The 15478-nt window shown below is 36.3% G+C and overlaps 1 protein-coding gene across 2 annotated transcripts in view; it reads left to right on the forward strand.

Moving 5' to 3' along the window:
• Nucleotides 1-3781: 3781 nt before the first annotated feature.
• Nucleotides 3782-15478, forward strand: part of LOC117415304 (dual specificity tyrosine-phosphorylation-regulated kinase 4-like) — a 38444-nt gene continuing 26747 nt past the window's right edge. For both annotated transcript variants that reach the window (XM_034025454.3, XM_059027565.1), the window contains exons 1-2: nt 3782-3933; nt 6572-6674. In XM_034025454.3, the coding sequence (XP_033881345.3) occupies nt 3899-3933; nt 6572-6674 (138 nt within the window). In that variant the 5' untranslated portion in view covers nt 3782-3898. The remainder of the gene's footprint in view (nt 3934-6571; nt 6675-15478) is intronic.

Consider the following 15478-nt stretch of genomic DNA (forward strand, 5'->3'; position numbering starts at 1 on the left):
TTATACGGAGACTTGATTACACACAGGTGGATTCTATTTATCATCATTAGTCATTTAGGTCAACATTGGATCATTCAGAGATCCTCACTGAACTTCTGGAGAGAGTTTGCTGCACTGAAAGTAAAGGGGCTGAATAATTTTGCACGCCCAATTTTTCAGTTTTTTATTTGTTAAAAAAGTTTGAAATATCCAATAAATTTCGTTCCACTTCATGATTGTGTCCCACTTGTTGTTGATTCTTCACAAAAAATTACAGTTTCATATCTTTATGTTTGAAGCCTGAAATGTGGCAAAAGGTCGCAAAGTTCAAGGGGGCCGAATACTTTCGCAAGGCACTGTATATATATATATATATATATATATATATATATATATATATATATATATCACAAAAGACATTTGTATAGGGACAGCAATATTTGTAACAATATTTTTATATACTACTTTTCAGAATTTGGTGGAGACATTTTTAAAACTATGTTAGAGCGGGCTGTTTTGTTTGTTTGTTTGTTTGTTTTTCCTACCTTTTAACTGAGTGGCAGTAAGCACCAGCCTATATACAGACTGGGGGTCCAGCTCTAACCCTGAAAACATGTGTTTACTTTTAAATAATGAGCAGGGTTTGCAGAATTAGCATGCAGAATGGGGCCAGGCAGAATAGGATACCCGGTGATTTTATTTTGAAGCACAGGCAAGCTTTCTGAAAGGCACAATACAATTTAAATGGTTTAGTATGTGCAAGAGGCAACTCGTTGCAGGTAGGAGCAGTTAATTTATTGTACAATGTATTGTAGTTTTTTTTATGGTTTTAAACTTAAACTTAATTTTTCCTTTAAGAACTTTGTCTTTGACCTTTTCTTCTACATTTTCACTGAGAGTACCGTTTTATTTTTTTCTGTGTATGTCGTATGTTTGTATCAAATTTATATAGATTACTTTTAATCTTTCAAAAATTGATGTATATTTTTGGTAAAAAAAGAAATAAAAAAAGTTTCAAAAAAAGAAATCAAGTGATATTAAGTAATGTTTTTTATTTTCCCCATTCTTTCATTCTTTATTTCTCATTTTAACAAACAAAAATCTGTATTTTGTTTTTTAATCTTCAAGTAACTCCTATTTTTTGAAAGAAAAAAAATAATGGTAATGTTACAAAATGAAAAACAAAACACACAGAGTGCTTTAGAGAACTTATTGAAATATATAACTTAGTAGTTTAGCTCTAGTTTTAAAATGAACTGGTGTTTTACCTCTTTCAAAAAAGACCCTTTGAAAATATGGCCCAAAGTTATTTGATATAATTATTAAAACTAAACTTGCTGCTTTTGACCTTTGACACTGTTTTGACAGGCAGATCGTTAATATATAAATAGATGTTTCATTTTAGCTACCTTGTCCAGGTTAAATTATTGTCCACCTATAACCTGCTAAATGCTTGAATCTGTTTATAAGAATTGCCAGGCCCAATACTTTTGATACACTGGTTTACTTTGGCTCAAGCATGGCTCATTATAATGCTGCTATTCAGCTACTCCATTGCCCACTGTTTGAAATAAGACTCTGATGGCTATTAAAGAGGAGCACAGTGCTCCCTGCAGATTACTTAAGGGTGTAGTGTCCTTTTCATAATGCATTTTAAGATATTTTCAATCAAAGGAAAAGGCCCGTTTCCATGGTTATCGTGAAACATGAAGAAGTTCTGCAGTACCTGACAACCTTCATATTCAGTATGTTTAATGGTAATTAGCGCTCCATTTGAGAGAATGGTCTGATAGAGCTGTATAACTGTGGTGTTTAAAAAAATGTATTGGATAAAACCATGAAGTATTTGGATGTCAAAAGCTTGGTTTAATTAGGCTGCAATCAAAGCACTGAGAGGGTATTTGTGAAGAGTTTGGCCATCTGTTTGATGGCAAAGCATGTGAAATCTTTAGAACTTGTCTAAAACATAATCAGGTTGAGTGATAATAGGAAGATAATTCTGCTCAAAACAGTAGAATAGCAGTCTAAAACACTACCATTATTGTATATTTAGTGAAAACACTATTTCAAGTTATCCTAGTGGTTACAAAATATAAAATGGTCCAGCTCAGTATACTTAATAATCCACATTTTGGCTGTCGTTTTTTCATGTGAATATACTGTAAAGCAGACATACACACATACAGGTTCACACAATGTTTATTGATGCAAATGTTTGTGTCTCTGGCAAACCTAATATTCAGAACCAATCTAATCAAATTCGAATCATTCTGAAGGGTATGTGACCCTTCAGAATGATCACTGAAATAATATTTCATTGCAGTGAACTACTGTTGCAGGTTTCAGAGATCAGTGTTCACATAATAGGAGAATGCTGGGTTTGATTTCAGAATTCTGAGGGAAGAGTTCCCTATTAAAATTGCATGTTGTATCAGTTACATGTATTTAACTTATTTACGTGCTGTGGCATTTCCTGGTAGATAACGGCTTGGCTCTTCATGCGTTTAATAATAAAGCAAGCTCAAGGTGTGCGAACCAAATTTTGAAAGTACTTTTTTTTAATGCCTTTTAGAACTAGCATGATTATTACTGGGTGGAACGGTGGTTAGTGCTGCTGCCTCACAGCTCCAGGGTCCTGGGTTCGATTCCGTGTTCAGGGAACTGTGTGACATGTGCATGTTGTTCCCGTATTCTCGTGGGTTTTCTCCGGTTTCCTCCTGCAGTCCAAAACAGGGCGGATTGGCCTCTCTTAGTTGCCTCTGTGATAGACTGGCGTCCCATCCAGGGTGTAGTCCACCTTGCGCCCTGTGTCTGCCGGGTTAGCTCACCGCGTCCCTCTAGGATTAAGCGGTTACAGATCATGGATGGTTAGTGGCTCATTTCAATAGCATATCTGCCTGTTATAAAATTAATGTTGGATAACAGTACAGTATCTCCCCCCTCCCCCTCAGATACTGAAAAGGCGCATCACAAATTCAACATTTAAAGTCAATACGACTATTAAATCTGGAGGAAAAAAATGTTTACACCTGGCGAGTCAACATTTAGCTGACACGTTGAATCTGTGACTCTAACAAATACATCTATGAAAAAATACATGGGACATAAATCTTTATTTTACAATTGGCATCAACATCTAGCTAGCAGATAAATCCGAAATACATGACCTTTCAGCATTTTCATTCAGTCTTAAATCTGGAAAAATAAATGTAGTTTTCTTTTTTCTTTAATTAAATCTAGAAAAAATTACGCGATTTAAATTAAATCCGAAAAAACAAAACAAAAACAAACAAACAAAAAAAAACCTTGTAGATATTTGTACTATTGTTTACATTTGGCGCCACATAATTAAGAAGAACGTTTTTACTGCCAATTTATTCTACCACCACACAACAAATTCACTTCCTGTGCACAGACAGGACCACTCGCCTTTGCTGCACATGGAACTCAACAGTACTGTATATGCTGGTGATACATTGTTTTTATATTACCCGAGTCCATTAAAATAAAGACGGGTAATCTACAACAACATGATACAAGCCACATATCGCTTATTGCCCCTTTTAAGAGCGGTTTTTGGCACCTCTTCTAAATAAACGGTCCATTTGATTTCACCTGCTTGACCACCATTGAGAAATGATGCTACTAGCGACAGCAAGGGGAATCCGAACGTATCTGACATCACAATCGCGATTGTTTCACGAATACTCTGTACTGCCGTTTCCCTGGTTACTGACAAACGTCGCTCGTGCTGTGGGAGGTGAAACCTGGCATGCCCCAGAGGAGGAGCAGCAGCAGCGATCGCGCCACAGATTCTAAGCTCCTGCCAGCGAGGCAGGGACAAGTGTCTAAGAGCAACGCTACTTGATAGACAGCGAGGCATGGAGAGGATCGAAACATCAGTCACTAATCGTTCACAATGATGAACCAACCGGTTAATGCACTTGACAGGAAGTAAGTGATTTAGCATTCACTTTAAAATGTGTTTATTTAGTTGCAGTAATATATAACAATTACGTTTTAAAATAAAATGACTGTAGTCTAGTAGTGGACAGGTGTGTTGTGTTTTCTAATAATTCCTTGTTGTATTGGAATGCACTAGAGGTGTCTGACACAATATAATAAATATACAGGGGTTCTGATTAAACAAAACTAAAAGAAAAAATAAAAATAACTTTGCTGTGCTGGTAGTTTAGTACAGTAGCACTCCACACACCTTGTCATTTACAACACTCCTAATATGCAGTAATAGTATGCTGTACAAATCTTTTCCCAAATTAATTATAATGCATTAGTTTATTTTAGCAGTAATTTAAATGTATGGTATTTATATATGGATGTCTACCACTATACTGAGTCTCATCTGTTTAAAATATTTGTATAGTAATTGTGTGCGCATATCTGAAAGGAATGCATACATACATACATACATACATACTTATTTTAAATTTGAAAAAGCAGCACTGCTGTGTACCAAAATCTAAAAGAAAAAAGGCTATGTAGGTACACAAATATGTAAATAATTGTAAAAATACATACAGTACTTTCACTACTTACCCACATAAATAAAATGTTTTCCTGCTTTTACTGTATAACCACTGGTGTGATGCTACAAACTACTGCTGATAAATAACATACTACTTTGTTTCAGGCTGTTTGACAACCACAAGTAGGTATTTTGCTCTTAATACAGTAAGTCTCTGACCTTGACTCTTTTTCAGTACAGTATTGCTGTAGCACTAGTTGTAGCATTTGTTGAGGGACATTCAGCAATGTACAGTTGTAAAGAATAGAAATAGGCTAGATGTTGTTATTCCTGAAAAAATAAGTCACTTTTATTTGGTTGTCTTTCAGCTACTTTTTAAGACATATTTAAAAAGAAAAAAAAAAAGTTTTCTCGCTATGTTAAAAAAAGATATGATCTCTACTGTACTGTATGTACTGTTTGTCTCTGATTCTTCTTTTGAGTCCTGTCCTTTGACAGAGCTTGAAGGATTACTGTATAACCCCCCACTGCTGCAAGTGGTAGTAAAGCATAGGGGAGGGAAGCTATTTTTTACTTCAGTAGGGTTTGCTTTCTGATAAAGCATTGAATAGAATTGTGGCACACTCCAGCTTTACACATTGAAAATAAAACCATTTTGTTTGACAGTCCTGTTTGTTTACATTCCCCAAAATAGTTTTAGATGTAGGGTCACAAACTTTCATCAACTGGCTTACCACCCCTGTTAAAGATGATGGGCTTGCAACAGTGGGAGGCCATGAAGTAAAACAGAAATTACGAAGGGGTTATCTGTAGGCCTGTATCATGGTCTTGGTATTGATGTGGCATTAAGAATGTGTTGTTTATTAATTAATCAATGAAAACCCTCCTTTATAAATAATAAAAAAAATGTATCTGTAAAAGGAAGCAGTTGCATGTCTGTATTTTTATTCAATTTAACAGTAGATTTTGTTTTTTGAACTGGTTGTTGCTGTGACTGCAGTTTTAGATATAATGTGAGAAGCAGCTCTACATTCTATGAAATCTGCTGTCATAGAAACCACCCAGCATATACAAAAGCTGGCTTTCTGTGTGCCCGCATGGAAGTTCAGGCTATATAGCAAGACTAGCATACAAATTAATCTGTGTCTATGAAGTACAATCAAGTGAGGAAAAGTATTGGTGCTAGGCCTTTGTTTTTCTTTTCATAATTATAAAAAAAGTAGCCACTTCAGTATGGCTGTCTTACATTGCCTTGATCGCGATGCCGAGAGCTGCTTTCAAACTGAGTTTGAATTGCGAACAAAATCAAATGTGGAGCTGACTGAAATCAAAGTGGCTGAAAGCTAAGTGGCAATTTCATCTTACTGTCTTATCAAGTACTGTTAAGCACAGGGCTGCCTTTCTGTTTTCATTATGCATTCCTTACCATAATGAGTACTATAAGACATTCATTTTCAACAGTAGAACTACCTTTATTTTCTTGTTAGTTAGTTAGTTAGTTAGTTAGTTAGTTATTTTGTCACACAGAACTTTTCTGTAGATTTTTTTTATGTATAATACATATTCAATATGCATCACCACATGCATTGTGCAATTGTTTCATGATACAGTATGGTACTTCAATGGTGTGTGTATTGATACCATCTGTTGTGGCATTCTTCCACTGGCTCATCCAATTGTAGCTGTACTTGTGCCACCTTGTACAGAACCATTACATCACCCACCAAGCAACATGGAATATTCATGTTTTTACCATTTCAAATAATACAGTAATAACATTATTTACTCTTCACCCTATGATGCCAGTGTCACACTTCCAGCCTTAGTGTTTGGAGAGCTTCTGATCTTCTGCTACAAATTAAGCACAAAGGGAGATCTCTGTCTGCTTCTGGAGAATGAATCAAGTGTGGTCATTGTCCCTCATCAGTATTGCTTGATCTATGCATACACCAATGGAGTGTGATGCATGTACCCACCATAATTCATGAGTTAACATTGCTGCTTGAAGTTTTTATTAACTCAGCTTGCAATAAATTCATACATATTGTGGATTCAAAATAAAAATAAATAAATAAAATGAAAACATTTTTTCTTCTGTTCTTACAGAAAAGTCATTAAAGCAAAGCTTGAGAAGCTAAGAAAGGACAAAACTACCGTCCTTCCGGCCCTTGTAAAAACAGGAAGACCCCAGCCTCTCCCAGTTGCACAGGTGGGTTAAGCACTTTGTTTTTGAGCTACTTATCTATTATGAAAGGCAGAGCTGTTCAGCAGCTGTACTGGGACCCAGTACATAGACACATACTGATTATGCCAGATTCACGAAAATCTATGAACCACCAGCTCATGTAATGAAAAACTGTATGATTAAACTGTACATTACTGAAACAGTGCCCGCTTTTTAGTAATTACTAACAGAATGTACAGTACTAGAAACACATGTTCTATATTTTTTGTTCGAGTCTACTCCAAAGCCTGGAGTATTTCTTCCTCACCTGCATCTATTTTAGTTCAGATCTGTCCATTATTCTGAGATCCAAGGTATGGCTCTTTTAACTGGTAGTATCCATGCAAAGCTGTTAAGGGGTTCGGTTCTGTATTTTTGTATCTTGGATTGACATAAATACAGTTGAACCTCACAGTTACAAATACATCAGTAATGGAGATTGTTCATGAATCTGAAATGGCTCTGAAAATTGCATTATTTCCATTGATTGATTGTAAGTGTACTGTATTCATAAAAGGACTACAGGTTTAATCTGAGGAATTATGATAAGCAAAACATAAAAAAAGCACAAAAAAGCCTGGGGAGCCATATGTCTAACTGTTAAAACTCCCTGCGTCTGAGCTTGTTATTTACAATAACCAGGAGCCTTGAAAAAAGTTCAGAAAAGTACATCACTGTTTCTTTACAAAAGCTTAAATTGCCACTGTAGATCAAGGACACAAATGTGGTTGCTGTTGTTTGTCCCCTTTCTGTGGATTTATTTGTGATTAAACAAACTTTTTCTACCATTTCATTAACTTTTTTTTTGCCCCGTTCCTCGGCATGTCCTTGGCATTTTGGCTTCCTCTGGGTGTGAGTAAAAGAAAGTCAGATTTCTCTGCAGTGGAATGGGCATTGGTAAAAGAGTAATGGAAAAGTACTGGAATGTCCACATTCCTTTTTAAATAAATCCTACCGGCAGGTTATTGCTGTTAATTTAAATCTAGCCTTGGCTTGTAATTCCACCAACCCTTATTAATTTGTGTTAAAAAAGTGTCCTTCATTTAAGTTAAATATCTCAGTTTAAGGGGCATGCAATATGAAAATTAAATGTTATTTAAGAGTAAAAAGACAATATTAAACAGGTATAGTGATTACAGTATGTGTATTTATAGCATATTTTGCCATCTTACATAATTAAATAAGTCATGCCTTCTCATTACAACAAGTTTGTGGGAAATTACTTTCTTACTGACAAGAGACCTAGTGTTTCCTTTGAAGCCTAATTTGTAGTTATTTATTTACATATTTCTTCACTTTCCCTGCTCACACTTTCTTGACAACAACTCATTTTAAGGGATGGTGGCCAATGCATGCAAAAGCTCTGGCCTCTGGATTGTGAAGACTATATTTTCAAAACTGCTCACTGATAGTATAAGATCTTGCATGAAGTTACTGTACTATAGATCCTGGTGACCTACTTTTAATGTACTGTCATCAGGTTAGCTTTAATTATAGTATATCTTGGGAACCACTTGTCTGGTAAAACTGGTAAGACGTCATTTCACACAGTTTGAGGAGCCAATTCCAGCCCAAACTTCTCAAGATTACAAACATCTCTTATGTAAAAGAGACACTCTACACACAATGTACACGTGATTATGAGAAGAAGAAAAAAAAAAGGTCTGTCTTTGCAAAGTAGATTACACTATTTGAATAAAAAGGTAGATTAGTCTCTATGGCATAGCCAACTAATTAATCTATTCATTTTGAAGTGTTTGCAGTTTGGGATCTCATATCCTGAAAAAAAAAGAGCTTTGTGTCAGTGGATTCTTCTCCTTGGTAAATAAATAAACAAACCAAGAATTCAGAAGCCTCACACTTTAATAACCACAAAGGGGCCAAAATGACAAGCAATGAACGCTTTGAATAATGAACTGTTAGAGAACAATAACAGGATTTAAATGTTTTTTTTGTAAAAGTAATTTTTGATTCATGATTGAAGACCAGTTCTGTCTCATATCGTTACGGGGATCCTCCTGTTTGGTATCCTTTTTCAAAAAAACCCCAAAACAAAGCCCGATAAGTCAACTCGCCAGACTAATACTCACACCTGACAAAATCCTGGCCACCGATTGGCTGTAACACCCACAACTTGGGACTGCCTGCTTCACACTAGCCGATCATTGTCGAACCCAGTTGAGATATCTAGCTGGACTGGATACAGCTGTTACATTGTAACATTTTATCTAGGACAATGCAAGATGTAGTGTCTTATATGATGGAAACAGCTAATGTTGGAAGACTGAAACTCACAATCAAAGCTATTAAGGCCATCTAGAGTTTTTGAAGTTGTCTTGTAAGCAAGTGGCTCAATGTATAAAAGTAGTAGGATTTATGGATCCTGTCACTGTTACAATCACAGAATGTCAGAAACTTCAGACATGTTTTTCTTGTGGGACTTATCAAGAACTTCAATTCTAGTTATTATTCATTCTTCAGTACCAAAAGTACAAACGTTTGTTTGATAACATATGCAACAAAAGGTCCAGTTTTTGTGACCTGCACTGGTGCCCCATCCTGTGATATTTTGTATTAGTTGTGACTGAGTGGTTTTGACTACAAAATACCCATTTAGAAAAAAACAAACAAAACAGTAGCTCATATTGATTTGGAAGCTTCAACAAGTGTACCTCAATGGGAGCCTAGCAGGGTTCTTCAAATCCTCAACAGTTTCTCTGTGAGGTGAAAATAAATGCTGCAATTTTTTTCGCAGTTCTGAGAATGCTCTTGTTATGTTCAATTGCAGTTGTTATGGGAATGGGTAGGCAGGAAACACTGATTTCCTTTCACACTATTATAACATGAGGTGCTGCAGCTATTCTGAAGAGGGCCTGGGGAACCAACTGGAGTCTGGGGAACCACACCATTTTTTAAACAAACAGGTTGCTCAAAATAATTATAACGTCTGGCTTCTGAGGCACACACTTGACGGTTTCATTGGTAATTTGATATGTATTCTGTAATATGTAAATGCTGCATCTCCCTGTTGTAAGTCCGTTTCAAACCGTGATAGACAAGGCTGCAGATCTGACAGACTTTGATAGAGGAGCTCAGTTGGCAGAAATGTAAATCAAGGATATGTTCCTAGAATGATAGTTTAACATTTAAAAAAAAGAGTTATTTCATTTACATGTCTAAATGTAATTAAAATTAAAATGTTTCCAGTGCTTTTTTTTAACAGCATAATATAGTAATGTAATAAATGTAATAACTTCAATGACACAGTTGTTCAAGTTTATTTTTGTAGTTTTATAAATCAGCACCATTGAGTGTTTAATATTTATACATAACAGTGTAATATAACATAATGGAACCTGATTACACCTGATTTTCATCTTTGTGTACAGTGTGTTAAAATAATTCATGTTAAAAACATGATTTATTTTAACCTAAAGACAGTAAAACAAAAGGGCAACATGTAATTCAGCATGCTGTATACAGTTTAGAGTTATACAAGTCCTGTCATTTATCAGCAGTGATACAGTAACCTATATCCCTTGGAAATGTTTACCACAATATATTTGCACAGTGTACCATGCTTTTATAATCATGTGTATTGGAATCTGCTGCCTTTACCATTATGATTGAACCTGACTTGCAAGAAGGATGTGCAGCATTCACATATTACAGAATACTTGCCTGTGCTTTATCACGCGGTACCATGCTTTCACTGGGCTTTGCTATGCCTTTACCACTGTTTACAGCACTTTTATGAGCCAATCACAATTTGTTTTTGTCTGGAAAACTTCCTTGTGTGGCTTTGTAACCTCTGAATTAAAGCTAAGCAATTAATTTAGACATGACATTTGCTGGGTTTGCCAGTTGTATCAGTAACACCAGGCTTTGCTTTGGCTTTGTGGACAGACTTTTCATGCATGAGAGACTTCATGGTACAGTAGATAGACTTCCTGGTGTTAGTTACTTATATCTGTAGGATTGCTTATTACTTTTTCAAATTGTATTTATTTATTTATTCATTTATTTATTTATGCATTTATTTCTTTTTATTGAGTTGTTTTTATTGTGTATGTTATTTAAATATTATTGTATTTTTGTTTGAACAAGTAATATTTACAATTTGATATTGTAGCATCATACAGGTAATATCTATGCTCTAAAATGATGCTGTTGATATGAAATATTTTATACTGTTTCTCGTTTGTTTATATATTCTAGAGCTTGGTTCCAAACGTGTTTATATTCATGAGACTTTTTCTTACCAAAAGCCATCATAGTAGTACAGTATTTCATGTTAGATTTCGAAATTCTGTGTAGGTTTTTCGTTTAGTATATTCAACTTTATGAAGCAAAATTAGTTAATTCTATAGGGTGATGCAAAACCTTTGGCCATAACTGTAGATACAACAGCTATAGTAAACAACAATATCTAAATACCACTTGAACCAAGATTACATTTATAACTGCAGTGGCTCAGCTTGAACCACACAGCTGTCGCGGATGGAAAAGACACCGGTGAGTGATTATATTAATTTGATGGATGGCATGGCTGATTAAGGCTGATGGAATGTTACTGCTTCATTCTACAAGGTTGCCCTCGAACAACAAACTGCTAAATGACTGCTTAACCATGAGGCCATAGAACACCAAGTGCATGATGCCTGGTAATGTGCATGTGTAACAGGGACAGCGTTCCGTCACTGGCTTCTCGGGCTCATGCGTATGTGTGCTCCGGCGTTTTTTTGCACTGTCAGCTGTGTTTTGTCAGTGCGTATTGTGGTAAGCAAGCTTAAAAATTATAAAGTCTATTTCCAACGACTGATCACCATGACTTGGAAATAAAGGGCCACTGTACTGGACATAGTACAGTATGTGAGACTTACAGTGGCACCAAAATGATTCAACTAGATACGGTACACTAACTTTTAATTGCCGGTTTTTTACTATAGTACAATACAGTGTATTGTAGTTTCCTCATCCTAGCTGTGTTACTGCCTCTTGCCTTGCAATATTTTGAAACTTGCATTTATACTGTACTCTGACAGATCAATTGACACTAAATAGTGTAATTAGCTCAATGATTGTTTTTTCTTTTCACCATCTTCATTTAAGAATTTAAGTCAAATTAGAAAGTCCAGATTATTCAGCAACAATCACCTGAAAGCGGAAGGATCTCTGTGACAACAAGGGGAATGATTGTGGGTGCTTGTGCAAGTGTCACATCACTCAATGCAATGGCTTGGCCAATTTGTCCATCAAGTCTGTCTCCTGGGTGTTTTTGAAATGGCGATAAGGAACACTGCAGACACACTGGTTGAGACACAGCTAATTGATGTTGATCACTGTGTGTTTATCCGGGATTGGAACTCCGCCAGTAAGAAGCCAAAATGCAGACCAAAGTGTGTGTAACGGGGGTTGGGGTTTATATCCTTACTACCTGGAGCAGGGATTCGTTTAGGGATTTGAAATCCCAGCACATATAGGAGTGTGTGCCAGTGGGACCTCCGTGTCTTTCCCTGTCTGTCAGCACATAACCCACAACCTCCTATCACACCCTCATACAGTGCAGCTGTACAGCTCTGGTAACTTAAGGTTTTCCAGCACTGTCACTTGATGCATTCATCGGACAGCATACAATGAAAGTATTTCTAAATTATAGCAATAGAAACTAAAGGAGTTTGAAATGTCGATCTGCACTTTTGAATGACAGACAATTTGATTCAAGCTTTGTTTTCCATTAGTAGGGAAGTTTGCTTCCTGCCAGCTAAGGTACAGTACAGATGGCTAATGCTTTTTGGATGGCTTTACAGCTACATTGAAGTGTATGACAGCAGGAGGGTATTGCATGCTTTGCCCCAACAAAGGCTATTTTTCTATCTTGCTTTCCATCATGAAGGTGGTTCAGAATGTTACTTCAATTATAATTAGCACTGCCCAGTTGAAGCAGTTTGATCATTCACAATCATTTTTTGAATGAGAGTGAGCAATCCAGACATGGAAATGTGTGTCACCCTGATGGGAGTTAATTGCCCATTCGATGGAGGAACACTGTGGGCACACTTGTTGAGACACAGCTAATTGATGTGATGACCCTGCAGGGGCTGATATTCATTGCTAGGCCATGGTCATGCACAGGTGAAGGCAGGGTGAGATAATGCATCTAGGCTTACAAGGCAGAGCACTTCTTGTCACATCAAGCTGTCTGGATGGTGGAAAGGAGGCAGACACTATTGTTGTTACTTGAATTGCTGATAGACTGTCAATCTCTGAGGCCTGCTGTTGATCTAAAATAATGTAAAGACTGTCAATATAGATAACCTAGAATAGAGATGGATTGACAAGTTTTCCTATATACTGTAAAGTGACACACATTACTCAAGTCTCCAGAGCTTAAATTAGTACTATATAGGCTAGCACAGAACACTAAGCTCAGTATTCATGAAACGTAGCGCTGAAAATGTGCTGGTTCTGTATTACAAAGGGAGAATAGGTCGAAACAATGGTATGAGCCATTGTTAGAATGGCACATTAAGAATTTGACATAACAGTGGCACCAGTGGTACCACAGTGCCATATCAGTACCAATATGTATATAAAAATATATACACACACACATACACACGAAACCTGTCATTGTACCTATTGTATTTAGATCTGCCACCCTCTAGATCAAATGAATAGACCTCAGAGTCTGTTATAGAATCTTTTGGTTTTTTTAGAATGGTAAAGTAATTAGCTTAAACACTTGTATTATTATCACAATCAATTTTTTTTGTGTGTTTGCCCAATCAAAAGATTCACACCTTTTAAATTGCTGCTCCCTTCTTCTATTCCAGTATCTGTCTTTAGTTTATACAGTATGTGTCTTTAAAGTATGTGCAGTGTTTGGTGAACTGCATTTTATAGTACTGGCTTTAATCTTAGAAGGACCCAGCCTTCGTAGGGAAAGTTGCTTTCATAGACAAATGTGTTTCAAAAACTGTTCCTGGGGAGCGCAACTCGAATCCTGTGTACAGATTATATTCTACAGGGATAATTAATTAGGCAAGAAGCAAAGGTTGTTTAAATAGGATTATGTGATCAAAAATCATGTTCTGTTTGTAAGAGAAAGTGGTTGAATCCGGTTAGATTTACTGCTGCACAGCCAAATAAATCTATTCACTAATGTTTAGACTAGAAGTATTTTTCAATGTTTTCAATGTTCAGCTGAGTTTGAATTCATATACTTCTATCACTGGGTGAACTCTACCTGGGCCCCAAGTGGTGAAGCATCTCTTAATTGTTCCATAAAACTTGCAGAGGTGAGAATGGTGCTAGATAGAAACGAATGTCTCATTAGATAAAATATCAAGTTTATGATCTTATTATTAAAATCCAAGAAACAACTTCTTATAACTGAGTCATGTTAATAAATAATTTTTGTTTTGATATATAATTATGATATATAATTTGATATATAATAATTTATATATTTGATATATGAGCCGATAACACCTGCTATGCTAATTGGATTGAGCTGAGGTCTTAAAATAGATTATTTTGCAGAGCTTGTCCTTCTGCTACACCAATCAGCATCTCCCTTATGACAGGAACAGTTTCTAATTAGCATACTGAAAGGAATGAAACATTGGTTACACACTGAGCTTTACATGTTCACAGTCTTTCTGAAATTCTTTCTTTCTTTCTTTTTTGCTTTGAGACAAACTCAGTCCTCACCTGAATATTCAGTCTGGGTCTCTCTTAAACAAAGACTGCCGGTTGTGGAAACTTTGCTGAATTGCGTGGTGCTTTTGTGATATGAACTTATGGCAAGGTTGAGCATCAAACTGTAGGTGGAAGGTATAAGAAGTTAGTGAACTAGCCTGTGGTATTTAAACCAGTCTGTGGAAATGTCTATAGCTAACAACTACAGACACACCAGCTTATCCAATCCAGAAGTCTTTGTGAATCTCAGGTTCTTCCCCTAGGCTGTGGGCTTCAACTTCATGTTGCTGTTTTTTTGTATCGTTGCCATCTTTGTACCTGTCTGTCTGCACAGTTAATGGATACACGTCATGGATGTTTCCTAGGTTATGCACTCGAAAGATCTGTTGTATTATGATTGGGTGCAACTCAATCAGTAGGTTGAACACCGCTGTCAAATTCCAATGCACAAGGTAGCAGTATAGCCTCATGTTGAGTACAGGCTACAATCCAATCTGCAACCATATGTTACATAAAGGTCAAAGGTTGCAAAGTCTGTATACTGCAAATCCAATTCATAAATGTTTGATGAAGCTCCAACTCAAACTGGTTTGATCTCTGAGCAGAGCTACAGTAATGAAAAATAACTATATTAATTAAATATATATGTTTAAATAATCCTGTAGTGCTTCAAGAGACAGGTCCCCCCCCCCCCCCCCACCAATCTGCGAATCTGATCTCTGAGCATTGCTGATGGAAACAAATGGAATTGCTTTTCAACTGAAGTTCAGGGGGTCAATGTTCTGCATTTTGAATTTTTCTTTAGAATAATGTTATTTAGTTTGTTTTGATCTATGATGTTGTATGAGATTTTTAAAGTGATACTGTAAAAGCTGCAATGGCATCATGTTGTATAGAGGTAGGCTGGTCAGTGCAGAGAGTCTTTTTATCTTTTTTTTCAGTGACTGCATCAAGAGACATTAAAGATAAGTCCCCTCATCTCTCCAGCTGTGAGGGCAAAAATAGAACATACAGTAACATCTCATGGCTCCCTGCTGTATAAAACATTAATACTGTGTGGAAAGCATAACTGCATCAGGCACATT

Source organism: Acipenser ruthenus, chromosome 7 (assembly GCF_902713425.1).
Source record: "Acipenser ruthenus chromosome 7, fAciRut3.2 maternal haplotype, whole genome shotgun sequence".
Lineage (NCBI taxonomy): Eukaryota > Metazoa > Chordata > Actinopteri > Acipenseriformes > Acipenseridae > Acipenser > Acipenser ruthenus.